Source organism: Sturnus vulgaris, chromosome 17 (assembly GCF_052056855.1).
Source record: "Sturnus vulgaris isolate bStuVul1 chromosome 17, bStuVul1.hap1, whole genome shotgun sequence".
Lineage (NCBI taxonomy): Eukaryota > Metazoa > Chordata > Aves > Passeriformes > Sturnidae > Sturnus > Sturnus vulgaris.
The window spans coordinates 766,597-782,068 of NC_142259.1; the positions used below are offsets into that span (position 1 = coordinate 766,597).

The 15,472-nt window shown below is 46.5% G+C and overlaps 1 protein-coding gene and 1 long non-coding RNA gene across 2 annotated transcripts in view; one reads left to right on the forward strand and one right to left on the reverse strand.

Annotated features, from left to right (window-relative positions):
• LOC148221770 (uncharacterized) lies at nt 1-7,138 on the reverse strand. Its single transcript, XR_015807292.1, has 2 exons — nt 7,062-7,138; nt 1-1,018 (listed from the first exon to the last, which is right to left on the reverse strand). It is a non-coding gene; the product is annotated as an uncharacterized LOC148221770 (long non-coding RNA).
• ERGIC3 (ERGIC and golgi 3) overlaps nt 7,138-15,472 on the forward strand; it is a 19,548-nt gene continuing 11,213 nt past the window's right edge. Inside the window, exons 1-7 of the mRNA XM_014886262.2 lie at nt 7,138-7,246; nt 7,347-7,417; nt 7,863-7,950; nt 8,069-8,188; nt 9,420-9,513; nt 10,661-10,826; nt 12,444-12,501. Coding sequence (XP_014741748.1) covers nt 7,159-7,246; nt 7,347-7,417; nt 7,863-7,950; nt 8,069-8,188; nt 9,420-9,513; nt 10,661-10,826; nt 12,444-12,501 — 685 coding nt within the window. The 5' untranslated portion in view covers nt 7,138-7,158. The remainder of the gene's footprint in view (nt 7,247-7,346; nt 7,418-7,862; nt 7,951-8,068; nt 8,189-9,419; nt 9,514-10,660; nt 10,827-12,443; nt 12,502-15,472) is intronic.

The following is a 15,472-nucleotide window of genomic DNA, read 5'->3' on the forward strand; positions in this document are numbered from 1 at the left end:
TTTATGTCCAAAAAGGAGACAGAGGAGTCCTTTTTGCTTTATTCGAATAAAGGGAGAGGCCATGGGACATTCCCCTGGGATCTCTCAAATTTTCGGAGGACGCAGCCTCCTTTTTATCCTATTTTCCTGGCCGCATTTCCCTCTCTCTTTCCCCATTGGCTTAGGTACTTGAGAGGCACAGACTTCCCGGAACGCCTGATACCTGAAATTCCCCTCTAATGTATAACCCTCCCTTTTAATTTTTAATTCTTATAGAATTCATAGTTTTCCCCCCGTTGCTTCTTTCATCTTTCGATATCCAATTTCATTTATCAGCAGCCCTACAGTTTGTTTGTAAAGGCAAATATCTCTTTCCATTCATCAATCAGTGGAATCCATCCCATTGTTTCTTTTATCTCTCAGTGCTAGCCTTATCTATAGGCTGATCCACAACTCATTTGTAAAGACAAATTTAACATTCCTCTCACAACAGAGACACCCGTAACGATTGGTCAGTTCACCAGAGGTGTCTACATGCAGGTTTTAGATATTGTTTGTATTTTTTCTCTTCAACAGTTGAGAATAATTTCTACAGGTGCAAGAAACCAAGTCCGAATCTTAGAATTCTTTCTCAGGGAAACAAGCTGGTTTTCACTGTTACAGGGTCCTGTTCTTAGGAAAGGCTGGTAGCTTTCTCACGGCTCTGTCTGTCTGAGTCAAAGTCCAGTCTGTGAAGCTTTACAGGCCTGCTGTTCCACCTCCACACTGGGGCACGGTGAGCTTGTTGTCCAGCAACACGCCCAAGTCCTTCTCCTCAGGGCTGCTCTCCATCCACTCTGTGCCCAGCCTGAGCCTGTCCTTGGGATTGCCCTGAGGCAGGGGCAGGCCATGCACTTGGCCTCATACCAGCAGAGTCACACTGCGACTTTGGTGATGGTCTCTGGGCTTATGGCAGGCAATGACTCCAGCTCGTTGAATCTTTGAGCTCCTCTTGCTGTTTCCCCTACCTCAGGCTGTAGAGAGCCTGGTGCAGGAATAGCTGGAAGAAAAAGGCCATAGTCAGATCAACTTAGTAAAGCTAGCAAAGTGGGCCTCAGTCTCACGGATACAGTGTCCTTGAGATAGGGAAGGCACGCAGAATTGAGAAAAACATGAATGCCGAAGTGCTTAGCTAAGCCGCACAGCTAGACCAATGATGAGCTCAGATTTTGCACTATGCATGAGCTAATTAAGCACTGTATTTAATCGCCACTCTGCGTATCAATAAACGAGACTTTGCTGATGACCGAATTGGTGTCCGCGTCTCCCTTCTCCGACAAATGGTGAACCCCGACGTGCCTCCGTCGCTGAAAAAGAAAACGGGGGAGAACGCGCCACGGTCGGTGAAGTAGAGTTGGGGCCTGCTGCAACCGGGTCGGTGTCAAACGACGTAGGGAAGACACCCCCAGGAGCCATAAAGGTGGTCCTGGGCCATACGTGCTGCCGAAGCCGGAGAGTTGCAACAGCGCTGACGACAAAAAATGGACAGGCAAGCAGCATATGATTTATTTTTAGTACATATAGATAAGTTAGGGTTAAAAGAGATTAATCCCAGGAAGGACATACCGGGGTTGTTAGTCTGGGGTTATGCTAAAGGTTTATTCTCTAATCCTCACACCGTGCATGATTTAAATGAGTGGCGTAAGTTAGGGGATGCACTGTGGGAGGCGGTATTAGAGGATGATAAAACAGCAAAAAAGCTGGGGAAGATCTGGCGGGTAGTTCACAACGCGCTGCTAAAGCAGCAAGCAGAGAGAAGGGCGGCTCGGGAGGCAGTAGAGGCATATAAAAGAAATGCTCAGTATGGCGATAATGAGCCCCGAGCACCCAGCACGACCAGAGTAGAAATACCTATCTCTGGGGAGGCGGCAGGAATGACAGACATGGCTAGCTGCGCTTGGCCCTCGGCACCCCCCTTAGAAGAGCTTGAGGAGGATTCCGCCGCGGCGGCGGAGACAATTGCAGAAGGCGGAGTAACCCCGCCTTCCGAGGGCGAAGGGCCCCAGACCGGCGGCGAAAAATCCCCTTGCCGGTCTGAGCCTACCGCCCCTAAGCCCACCGTGGAGCCAGCTCCGGTCCCTAGGGCGGAAAGCGACCTGTGGGAGGAGATGGCAAGACGGCGGGGGGAGGCGTGGAGTATGCTAGCCAGACACGGCTTGGAGATTGGGGACGAAAGCGCTGTTGATGCAGCGAAAACCTGGGTTTTCCCCGTCACGTATACACAGGGGATAAATCAACAAGGACAAGCCGTCCAAGTGGGAGCATATTCGCCTCCCGACTGGAAGCTGCTAGCCCAGCTAAGACAAACAGTGAGTCAGTTTGGTTTCCAGAGTGAGCCAGCTAAGCAGATGCTAGATTTCTTGTTCGATACATACCTGCTGTTGCCAAATGATATGAGAAGTATAGTGAAACTTATTTTCACGCAACATCAGCAGTTGCTATTTAACGCCCACTGGCAAGCTCTTGTTCAGGAGTCAGTTGCAACACAGAGGGGCCCGGGAGATCCGTTAGCTGGAATTACCATAGACGAACTGATGGGATTGGGTCAATACCGCAGGACAGAAGCTCAAATGATTTCGGGACCCGACAAAGTTAGGGAAGCCATGCGTCTAGTAAGGAGTGCCATCAGTCAGGTCAAAGATAGCTCAGGCATACCCATGTATATGGGGATAAAACAGGAAAGAAATAAATCCTTTGGGGACTTTGTAGATAAGGCTGCTGCTGCTATTGAAAAGGCAGGAGTCCCAGAGTATATGAGAGGGGCGCTACTAAAACAATGTGCGTTGCAGAATAGCAATGAGGCAACAAAAAGAGTATTATCAACTTTAGGAGCCAATTGGTCGATAGAAGAGGCATTGGAAAGGATGGCTTTACAGCCGACAGGGGCACAGGTTTTCTTAGTTAATGCACTAAAAGAAATAGGCTTAGGGCTGCAGAAACAAGCCGAGTCCACACAATCACAGGTGTTAGCCGCTCTTGCTCCGCTCCGTGCCTCTACGGCGGCCCCAGCCACATCAAGCGACCACCGGCCTCCCTCGGCGCGCTGCTACAGATGCGGGTGGATGCGGCGCGGCCCGACGGGCGCCGCCGATCAGCCCCCGGCGGCCGCCACCATATTGGCCCCGGTCACAAGTAGCCGCCGTGACACCAGCGCCATCTCCTGTCTACAACCAGCCACAACAGGGAGCCTAAAACTCGACCTGGCAGCCGCAGTAAAAACATCTTTGATAACAGCTCGCCCTGTCAAAGTCCCAACTGGAGTTTATAGCCCGATAAATATCAAAGGACAAGCTTATGGAGGACTAATAGTGGGACGCTCGTCGAGCTCCATTGTAGGACTGTTTGTGCTACCAGGTGTCATCGATGCAGACTACACGGGAGAAATACAAATAATGGTTTATACTCCTTTTCCTCCTCTGACAATTGAGGCAGGTCAGCGTATTGCTCAATTTATTCCACTTCCACAGTTGAGCCGGGGTGTTCAACCACAAAGACAAACCCCACGTGGAGACCAAGGATTCGGATCATCAGGTATTGCTATGCTCACAATGGATCTCCATACCAGACCCAAAAAGGAGGTGAAACTAACCTATGCAGGAGAGACAATAGAAATGATGGGACTCCTAGACACTGGGGCAGATACCAGCATTGTCTCACCAGAAAAATGGCCCCACAACTGGCCATCACTGCAAACTACGGATACCGTGACAGGCGTCGGAGGGTTCACCCTCGCTAGAAAAACACCTCCAGTAAGGGTCACTATAGATGGGCAAGATTTGGTGACTGTGTTGTCCGTAGTTGCATTACCACCATCGGTACATTGCCTAATTGGAAGGGACATTTTGGCTCAGATGGGGGTCGTTTTATCCAACGAGCACCCTTTGGGGTAATTGCCATTGCTTGGACTTTCCCAATCCCAATCACCTGGACTACCAATGAACCGGTAATGGTTAAGCAATGGCCTCTAAAAAGGGAAAGTCTAATACAAGCACATCAACTCGTAAAGGAACAATTCCAACAAGGACATTTAAAACTCTCAACAAGCCCATGGAACACGCCAATTTTTGTGATCAAAAAGAAGTCAGGAAAATATCGTCTTCTGCACGATTTAAGAGCAGTAAATAATCAAATGGAGGCGATGGGGGCATTACAGCCAGGCCTCCCCAACCCAGCAATGCTCCCACAGCATTGGCCTCTTCTAATCATTGATCTAAAAGACTGCTTCTTCACTATTGCCTTACACCCTCAAGATACTAAAAGATTTGCGTTCACCCTACCAGCAATAAACAGAGAAGAACCTGATAAACGGTATGAATGGACTGTTCTTCCACAAGGAATGAAAAACTCGCCTACCCTGTGCCAACTGTATGTTGATGCCGCATTACAACCATTGAGGATACAGTGGCCCAACACAATTATTTATCATTATATGGATGATATCCTCTTTGCTCAAGAATCAGCATTTACAGACACTCAGGTGCAGGAAATTCAAAGCACCCTAGCAAAGGCATCCCTCATAATAGCTCAAGAAAAAATACAGCGATCCACACCATGGAGGTACTTGGGGTGGTCTATCACAGACCAAATCGTACGGCCACAGAAGCTCCAGCTTGCAACAAAGATCACCACTCTAAATGAGGCACAGCGACTGCTAGGAGATCTACAATGGCTCAAGCCGATTGTTAGGATACCCAACTCCTTGCTAGACTCCCACAGGCCACTACTTAAAGGAACTGACCCAACCGCACCCGTAACCGTAACCCCGCAACAACAGGAAGCCCTCAAGGGTATTATACGCTACATCGATGAGGGGTTTGTCTCCCGCCGAAATATCTCCTCGCCCATCGATCTTACCATCTGGAGTACTGCCAACCACCTACTCGGTGCACTCACACAGCTACAAAAGAAAACACGGGAGACACGGGTACTAGAAAGAACAGCCTCTCAGCAGCCGTCCTTGTTGTGCGTGTGGGGGGTCATGGTGTGAAGCCTGGGTAGCCCTAAAGTGCGGGGGCTGTGGGGACTGCTCGTGGGTGGAACAGAGAACAGTGTTTAGTTTGTGGTGCTAGAGGTGTCAAAGTGACGACCTAAGAGATTCAAATTGGGGTCGGGCCCTAGAAAAAGAAGCAGAAGTGCCATATGCCCAAGTACGAAACCTATACGAGACACCAGAACAGCTCCTGTTAGCTTGGGCCCGGTGGGAACTTACCAATTGGATTAAGAGGCAGCACATCTATGCAAATTCGCACATTATCGCTGCAAGGTGCAGACATAAAGTCCCACACCTGCCTTGGCCTCGGGTAGGACCAGTTAAGCCCGGTACAGACCCAGAGGAGGTATTAAATCAAAGTATAGAAGAGGTAAAACAACTGCAGATAACAGGGAGCAATACAGGGCGTAAAAAGAATAGGCCGCCAAAGAAATCAAAATGATGATCATTACACTGCTTATGCTTGCTAACTTTGCTCACACAAAATCTTTTCCAATGCAGCATGCGCCTCGGGAAAACGTATAGGTAACATTCACTAACATAACAAGACAAGAATCAATCTGCTTAAGTCTAGGAGGAGTACAAAATCCTTTTAAAACCTGCCTAGTAAGGTTGCCAGTATGGTTGCAAGAAGTTCAAGGGAATGTGCTGCATGAATTTATCTAACCACTCTGAGTCCATCCACAAAAAGATACAAAACACGCAGCAGAAATTACACAACCTAAAAGAAGAAGATGGTTGGGGCATTGACGAGTGGTTAAAAAGCCTAGGTCTTGGGGGATGGATTCGAACCGTTATTAAGTATGCTATTATGGTGTTAGATATATTCTTGTGCTTAGCTTTATTGCTACCTTGCTTGATAACATGCTTACAAAATTTTATTCAAAAGACTATTAGCAAAGCTTGGCATGCCACTCTTCTAGCTCAAAAAGAAAACGGGGGAAGTGTAGAGAGCCTGGTGCAGGAATAGCTGGAAGAAAAAGGCCATAGTCAGATCAACTTAGTAAAGCTAGCAAAGTGGGCCTCAGTCTCACGGATACAGTGTCCTTGAGATAGGGAAGGCACGCAGAATTGAGAAAAACATGAATGCCGAAGTGCTTAGCTAAGCCGCACAGCTAGACCAATGATGAGCTCAGATTTTGCACTATGCATGAGCTAATTAAGCACTGTATTTAATCGCCACTCTGCGTATCAATAAACGAGACTTTTGCTGATGACCGAATTGGTGTCCGCGTCTCCCTTCTCCGACATCAGGCTGTTCTTGAGACCCCTATGCTTCCCTTGGTACCACCTCAGCATCCTTGTCACAGGTTTGAATGGCCAGGTCTGGGTAGCAGGGGCCTGCAGGGGGACCCTCTATGAGGAGACACCAGGAGCTGTCCCCATGCTGGGCAGAGCTGGCTCCAGAGGGCTCCAGGGTGGACCCACCACTGGCTAAGGCTGAGCCACCCAGCGATGCTGGGAGGGCCTCTGTGGTCAGGTATTAAAAACGGGGTAAACACTGCTGTGCAACAGCAGCTGGGAGGAAGGAGGGAGAAGATGTGAGAGCGACAGCCCTGCAGGCACCAAGGCCGGGGAAGGAAGAGGTGCTGGAGCAGATTCCCCTGCAGCCCGTGGTGCAGCCCACAGGGAGGAGGATTTTGACCCGTGGAGGGGAGTAGAGGAGCAGATCCCCACTGCACCCCATGTAAGGACCCCAGAGCACAGCAGGTGGGGGTGCGTGAAGGGAGCTGCAGCCTGGGAGGAGCCCACGCTCGAGTGGGCTCCTGGCAGGGGCTATGCTCTGTGGAAAGGAATCCATGCAGGAGCTGGCAGGACACTGGAACAGTCTGTTCCTGAAGGACTGTACCCCGTGGAAAGTGACCTTGCTGGAGCAGCTCTTCGAGAACTGCAGCCCGTGGGAAGGACCCACATTGGAAAAGTTGGTGCAGGACTGTCTCCCATGGAGAAGGGAAACTGTCAGGAGAAAGGAGCAGCAGGAACAAATATTATGGCCCGGTATAAGAGGCTGGCTCGGATAAGGTGAGGCTGGCCCGGGTATAAAGCAGCTTACCCAGAGACATATAGCCGCTCTCTGCCAGGGGCGGGCCCGGGAGCAGGGGCGAGGCCGGCGCCGGAAGGAGGGGTTCGGTTCCGGGCCGCGCGGCGTCATGGAGTCACTGTGGCGGCTGAAGCGGTTCGACGCTTTTCCTAAGACCCTGGAAGATTTTCGGGTCAAGACGTGCGGAGGAGCCCTGGGTGAGCGGAGGGACCTCAGCGGGCCGGTCCTCACCAGCGGCTCGGGGCGGCGGCGGGCGGGTTGCGGCTGGGCTGACAGTGCTTCTCTTCTCTCTGACAGTGACGGCTGTTAGCGGGCTCATCATGGTGCTGCTTTTCTTCTCGGAGCTGCAGTACTACCTCACCAAGGAGGTGAGTACCGCCGATGGGGCGGCAGAGGTTCCAGCCCCCCGATGCTGTCTCCCACTCGCCCCTTCAGGGCGGCCGGTGGGTCCTCGCCTCTGCCCTGGCCGGGTCGCCCCCCTGGTCTGTCCAGGCAGCAGCTTTGCCCCCAGGGACCCGCGATTCGTGGTATTTTTCTGTGCCCTGGCCGGCCGCCGCGGCGGTGGGAGCGGGTGCCATGCCGGGAAGGCAAGCGCTGAACCCCTGATCCCTCCCCAATTATAATTACTCGGAGATCCCCAGTTATTTAACCGTATTGCAAATGGCATGCGCTGGGCTGTGCATGGCAGTGGCTCAGCTGTCTAGCAGTTCTCTTCTGTCTTAAAAATCAGCTCCTGGGTCACAGCACCGACAGAAAGAGCCCTCTTGATTTACTTCCAAGTAAAATGGGACTCTGTTTTTCCTTTGTTCCCAGGTTCATCCAGAGTTGTATGTTGACAAATCAAGGGGAGAGAAACTGAAGATCAATCTAGATGTTATTTTTCCACATATGCCTTGTGCTTGTGAGTAAGACTTCTGAATGCTGATGATAATTTTCATCCTTGGCAGCGACTCAAGAGGCCCAGTGTGCCCGTAACAAATGTATATTTATAGATCACTTTCCTTGCACACTGGTTTCAGATTTGAGCATTGATGCAATGGATGTAGCAGGAGAGCAGCAGCTGGATGTAGAGCACAATCTGTTTAAACAACGTTTGGATAAAGCTGGCAATCGTGTGACTCCAGAGGCTGAGAGACATGGTAAGATGCTGTTCTGCCTGTCCTGGGTGGATGCTCTGTTAGTCTTTCCACTGTATGCCTGTCGTGGGCACAAGTGACAGCTGTAGAGTGTTTAAATGCCACAAAGTCTTGAAGACCTTGTAGCCTGCAGATCTGTTAAACTACTCTTACACTCATTCACTCACTCTTTGAAGATTTCCTTGAGGAAAGAGAACCCAGTCCCTCTGAGATTAGGACAAAGACCCATGGATGCATTTGAGGAATAAAGTTGCACAGTTGGTGGTCTTTTGGGATTAGAAATCAAGCTGCTGTTTTTGCAAAACTTGGCTTTGGTTGTATCTTTAAAGTGGGTGAATAAATGAGACTATGTGGTTCAAGGAAAGAGCCTTTCTCTAGGGAAGGCTCCAGTGATTTAATCTTTAAGCCTAAACTTGCACCTTACTCCATCAACTTCATGTGTGCACACTGATAAATATATGTGAGTTGATATATTGTTTGCAAGCTGTAGTAAGTGATCCTTGGCTACATAAACCTCTCCTCTACATTTTTTACATGTTATGACTCATCCTTGTTCTTTGATACAAACCAGAAAGGATTCTGACTAAGCATTTCAATCGCACAGTAATACTGTTTTGACTTTTCCTTTCCAAAACGTGAGTTACTTATTCCCTTTTCTGGGAGTCAGTGTAGTTCTGTGTATCAACATGACCAAATTTTTAGGTTTGTATCACTTTAGATTTAACATTTCTGTTGTTGACATTGAAAGGCTAAACTAAGCCAAGAGCTGAACAATTGACAGGCACAAGGATTTCTCCAGTTGTCATGGGAATATGGTGATAGTGTTCTTACTACCATGTCACTTAGCAGCCCCCACAGGTTGTGACTTTATAAATTATTATCTGGGGACAAAAACTACTCTACATGGTGTGAAGCAGGTCCTGTATCACTCATGGTTGGGTCTACTTAAGACATGTTTTAACAAAGCCTTTATGCAAGTAATGTCTGATGCTCCAGCAAGGCTTACAGATAGCCAGTTCTTTTCATGGAGGCTGTTCTTGAGAGGACAAATACTATGCTTCCTTCTTGGTATGTAGCTCAGCTGGCTACATACATAGCATTTCAGGTGGGCATTGGGTGCAGGATGTGCAGCAGCGCATTGTGTGTGGAGCAGTCATTATGCATACAGTAGATCAAGAGTACACGATGGAGTTTCTAGATGTGTCTCATCACTTTGAATCCTCTTTTGTCTTAGAGCTGGGAAAAGAAGAAGAAAAAGTGTTTGATCCAAATTCTTTGGATGCTGATCGCTGCGAGAGCTGTTATGGGGCAGAGTCAGAGGACATTCGGTAACCTTTACACCTTTTTCCTATCTTCTTAGCGCTTGAATCCAGGTATGTTATATGCTTTTTTTTTTCCAAATGTCTGTGGAGGTCTGTGTAATGAAATCCTGATCTTAGGTACGTCTTCAGTGATAAGAGCTGTTGTTGTTTGGCTATGCCTTTGGAAGCTGCACTCAAGGTTGTTGAGAAGGTGCATCTGTAGGTTGTTTGGATTGTCTACATGCCTATTTAAGCAGTACAAAAATTATATCTCAGCAGACGAGATTTTCTGGGTTTGTTTGGTGTCCAGAGTATGTTTAAATGATTCCACTGTTATGTGAGCTATTTTGATGTAAAACCTGGTTATGCCCTGGCCTTGCCTTCTGATTTCTGCTGCTGGCATTGCATCCTTACAGGAGCGAAGACCAGACATCTATGGCTCACAAAAACAAGAGGTGTCTCTTTGTATTTCTCATTCCTCCTAACAGGAAATTACTTTAAGAATGGATCCATGATAGTCCATATAGGTTCTGGACTAATCTTGCCTATTTTTGTATCGGTGGTAAATTGGGTTTGTCCCATCTGTCAAGTTATGTCCTTTCCCAGAGATGTTTTCATCTTAAGGGATTCATAATTGCTGCCTTCAACAGCAGGAGTTCCTTCAACATGTCCAGCAAAACATGAAACCAAGGAAGAAAGCTGGGCTTTTTTCTGATAACCAGCGTATTATCCACAGGTAGAAAACTACAAAGAAAGTTTGCAGTTAAGCCCCCCTTTAGCTCAGTGTCTTGGCCTAAAAACAGAGGAAAGGAGCAATAGAAACAGGCAGATGCTTGTTAACATGAGGATGTTCCAAACTGCTCATAACTGTGGGGTGCTGATGTTTTCGTGGCAAATTTCTTTGCCAAGGGCTGCCTTGGCTGTGTAAATGGCAGAGCCCTCTTCAGACTCCAGTCCTGCTTTCAAACAGCATACATCTTCACGTCCAAACCTGAAAAAGGCACATCAGGAAGATGATGCTCATTCAGGAGCATTAGGCCACTTTTCAAGGTCCAGTCCCCACCGTTTGTGTTGTTGTTTTGTTGAAGAGGAATCCGTCAAGGATTCAAGTCGTGAGCTGGAGCATCTCTTCATAATGATAAAGATGGTAAGATGGTGCTTGTGCTTTTTGCAGGTGTTGTAATACTTGTGATGATGTCAGAGAAGCATACAGGCGGCGAGGCTGGGCCTTCAAGAACCCAGATAGCATAGAGCAGTGCAGGAGGGAAGGGTTTAGCCAGAAGATGCAAGAGCAGAAGAATGAGGGCTGCCAAGTGTATGGTTTCCTAGAGGTCAACAAGGTGAGAGAGAGCTTTTGCTGTGATCCTGCTGCATGATGGTGAGGACTGTGAAAAGGCAGGGTTGGGGCATTCCTCTCCTTTTCCAGCTTTAGGTGCCTACAAGACTGTCATAGAAGAACCTCTGGGATCAGCAACGTCTTTGTGCTTGTCATAGGGTTCAGGGGGACAGTCAGGAAGAGCAGTGGGAAAGAGGCTATTACTGGTTTTAGTTCTGTAGGCTGTTAGGAAGTCATGGCAGCTGGGGAAGTTTGCTTTTTCCTCCCACCTGGAGGAAAGTCTTTTTGCTGAGATTTCTGGAGGAGGAGAGGCAGCTTCTTTGAGTTTGAATTGTTCTACCTGACCTTCTGGTCTTAAGTCAGAGGCCACAAGTGGATGCTAGAGATAGCAGCATCCAATAGCTTGCTTGCAGAGGTGGAGAGAGTGAAATGTTACCTTCTTTAGAAAAACCGTGGAAGCAAGGCTATTGGAGCTGGTTGTCAAGGCTGAAAATGCTCAGAGAGGTGGTTTTTACAAGTGATATATGAAAATACACAAGATGTACCAGATAACTGTGTGACCTGTCATTTTGCAGGTTACCCCCACAAACACAGGTTACATACCCGAGTACCTTCTGAAGAAGTCAGACACAGGATATTTTTTTTAAACCTCAAACTCTGGGTTTTTCTTTTTGAGGTTTTTTTAATCCTTGTGTATTCTTCCTGGAGACCACAGTCTTTATTTCTAGGAAGTACTTGTACTTTCAAATCCAGACATTGTAATGTGAACATCTTCATAGTATGAACTGTTATGGGACCCTCTCTCACAATGTATGATGAGCGGGAAGATTCTAAGGGGCATACTGGATATAGGAATGGTCCGAGTGTGAGTGTCACTGATGAGGTTTCTGGGGCCTTTTTTTAGGTACTTGGAATTTTGCTCATCTTTATTCTCAACAGATCTACAGTTAACATAAGACATAGATCTGATGTATCGAAGGTGTAATATAGTACATGAGCTTGGAACATTCACATCTTCCAGGACAGAGTGTATATGATTGCTAGTAAGTGTCGGGGAGGATTGGTACCTAATATCCATATCCCTTTCAGAGTCCAGGATGAAATTTTACCAGTTTGTCTTTTGCAGATTTTTTGGGGATTGGGTCTTGACTTGTTTTGGAGGGGGGTTTGGTAGGTTAAGTGCTTTATTTTTGCATGCTCTTATTTTCATGGGTATATACATTGGATTACTGCTGATTGTTGTTATGTTTTCTTATGCTGTTCACTCTCACTTTCTCCTCTCCTTTTCTTTGATACTGTTTTGTATTTTCTGAAGGAGCAGTCAGTTCCCTACTTGGAGTTAATTCCTCCTTCTTCTCATTTTCATGTCCACTAAATAATCTACATAGAACAGCTGTTATCCACATCAGAATTTAATTATGGCTTTCAGCATCACTACCTGTAATGAACATGGGAAATTCAAACCTCTCTTAGGATAATATCTGCTGCTACTGTCACCTGTGAAAATGAGTTGATTGGTGTCTGTCTTGTGTAAACAAAATCTTAAAAATCCAAACACCAGTATGACTGCTTTACTTATGTAGGTTCAGACCATTTGATTAAAGGTTACTCTCTCCTGCAGGTAGCTGGAAATTTCCACTTTGCACCAGGAAAAAGTTTTCAACAGTCTCATGTACACGGTAAAGTATTTTCTTTTCCTGCTTATTGGACCTTTTGGTTTTAAATGTGTTTGACATTTTTCCTTTAATGTCTTTGCATCACTGTCTGTAGTAACAACATCACCGCTTCAGTGGGGAGGACATTGTTGAAATTTTGTTACAGTGGTTTAGAACTATCATGGACAAACAGAAAAGTGGTTTCTAGGGGTGCTGCCACATGAATGGGGAAGAACTTGGTGGAGAATGTTTCTGGGAAGTCTCTCAGTTCTGCAAAACTTTGCTGCTCTGCAGTCAAACAACCTCAAGTAAAGTTTTCAGTCCAGGCTCTGACTACCAGTAGCTCTGGAAGGGATATTTTCCTCTATTCATGAGTTTCGGTGTAAAATTTAAGTTGTGAGGGACTCTCTTGAGTGTATATATATAAATATAGTGTGGCCAGAACAATAGTGGTAGTTAACAAAATCATGGAATGGTTTGTGTTGGAAGGGACCTTTAAAGGCCATGTAGTCCAACGCCCCTGCAATGAGCAAGGACAGCTTCTACTAGAGCAGGTTGCTAAGAGCCCCATCCGGCCAGGCCTTGAATGTTCCCAGGGACTGGGTGTCCCAGCTCTCTCGGCAATCTGTGCAAATGCCTCATCACCTTCAACATATACAATTTCTTATATCTAGTCTGAATCTGCACTCTTTTAATTTAAAAGCATTGCCCCATGTCCTATTGCAACAGACATTATTAAAATGTCTGTTCCCATCTTTCTTAATGTTCCTTTAGGTATTGGAAGGGGCTCTCAGGTCTTCCCAGAGCCTTCTCTTCTCCAGGCTCTCCCATCCTCTCTCCATAGCGGAAGTACTCCAGCCCTTGGAGCATCTTTGTGGGCTCCTCTGGACTCATTCCAGTAGGTTCACATCTTTCCTGTGCTGGGGATTCCAGAGCTGGAGGCATCTCTGCAGGTGGGGTCTCACCTGAGTGGAATAGAGGGCGTCCTCACCCTCATCTGCTGCCCATTCTGCTGGGAATAAACCCAATATGCAAGTTTCTGGACTGCCAGTGCATATAGCCAGGTCATGTTAAGCTTCTTGTCCACCCCCAGTTCCATCTCCCCTGGGCTGCTCTTGACTCATTCACCCCAGCCTGTATTGGTACCCAGGTGCAGCACCTTGCACTCGGTTGTGTTAAACCTCATGAGGTTCACTGGCCTCACTTCTCAATCTTGTACAGGTTCCTCTGGATGACATTCTGTCCCTCAAGCACATCAGCCTCACTACTCAGCTTGCTATTATCTGCAAACAGGCTGAGGTGCACTCAATCCCACTGTCAATGTCATTGATTAAGGTATTAAACAGTACTGGTCCTAACATGGACCTCACCTGTTACTGGTCTTAATCTGTATATTGAGGCATTGATCACTACCCTTTGGATGTGATCATCCAACCAATTCCTTATCCAGTGAAGAGTCCACACATCAAATCTGTATTTTTTCCTTCAAACACTCACCCCATTTTAATCTGTACTGCTAAGATTAAGATCGGGGGGAATGTGAATGTACTTGGTGAGAGTAACTGGTGTATTTGGAGAAAAACAGACAAGCTTTTGATCACAGAAGAAGCACTTTTGTACAAATAATAACGAGAAAAGCCTGGCTTTCCCCACAATATTGATTGTTAGTAATAAATATTTCACTTATTGTGGCAAAACCTGCTTTGTGTGCTTAAACTATCATGACAACAGCAACCTTACTATAGCCAGGATCAACAAAGTCATGGCATATATGTTAAGGAAAAGTATCTCTGTATTACATGTCTCTAACAGTCAGGAATGCAGGCTGGCTGCCTCAGAGCAAGTACTTTGTGTACAGAGAGGAGGTGAGAAGGTCAGGATAGCTGAATCTTGAAGTCCAAGGATGCCTTGAGATTGTTCAGGTCAGAAATGCAGGATGGGGAGAATTCTTCAGATAGACAGTGCTTGTTAAAACGGTGTTACTAAAACCATGAAGAAATCTTGGTTCTGTAAAGCAGACAGAGTTCTTGACAAGCTTAAGATGTTTAACAGGTGTCTGTATTTTGCCTGTTAGGTGAGGTTAAGAAAACGAAGAAATATGTTTGTTTCTTTAGAAATAAGTCTTTGGTCTTAGCAGACAGTCTTGTAAAGATCTTCTGTTCTCTTCCTTGTCTTGTTCCTTATCTTAGGAGGCTAAATAACCTACTGGTTTATGTTAAGTTAAACATGTATCTGCAATATAGAGTATGTATGTATGTGCTTAGCATAATCATCAGTGAACAAGGAGAAATAAACCTGTGGACTAGTGAAGACTGTTTTAGAAACTGAACTGTTCTATTGCAGAATTGTGAATAACTTATTGGAATGTAGTTTTATAAAAACTACTTAGTTGTGGAAAGCATAGCAGAGCACTCTGGGGACATTTTGTTTTCAATAGCCATAACTATTAATAGGGATCACACACAATGTAAATCTAGTATAACATGTTAGTTAATGTCTGGTCCTTCTCAAGTGGTGCCCTGAGATTTCTCTGGTACTGTGCTATTCCTGTAAGTTTTGTCATGCTCAATAGGCCTCAGTACAACTTCACGTGTATCAACACGTGTGACTACCTAGGTGATAAAGGTGATAAACACCACCATGCAAAGGATTCTTGGAGCACAGCTATCAGGAGGATCATTCCTCTGCCTCTCTGTGCATCACTGTGCCAGTACAGCTGTGGGACTAACCTTACTTTGGAGCTGTTCTGACTGGAAGAATAGCCTCACATAAAGCAAGACTTGCATTTCAGCCTTTTACATAGTCTGAGATGGCTCATGACTGAAAGGGGGTGGGATAGGAATGAGCTATGGGATGGAAAGCTGGCAGGACAAAGAAAGTTTTATTCCTATGGTGGTATGAAATCATAGAATATCCCGAGTTAGAAGGGATCCACAAGGATAATCACATAGGTCCAGTTTAAATGCAGTCCCACCAGAGCCACAATCTCTGTGGA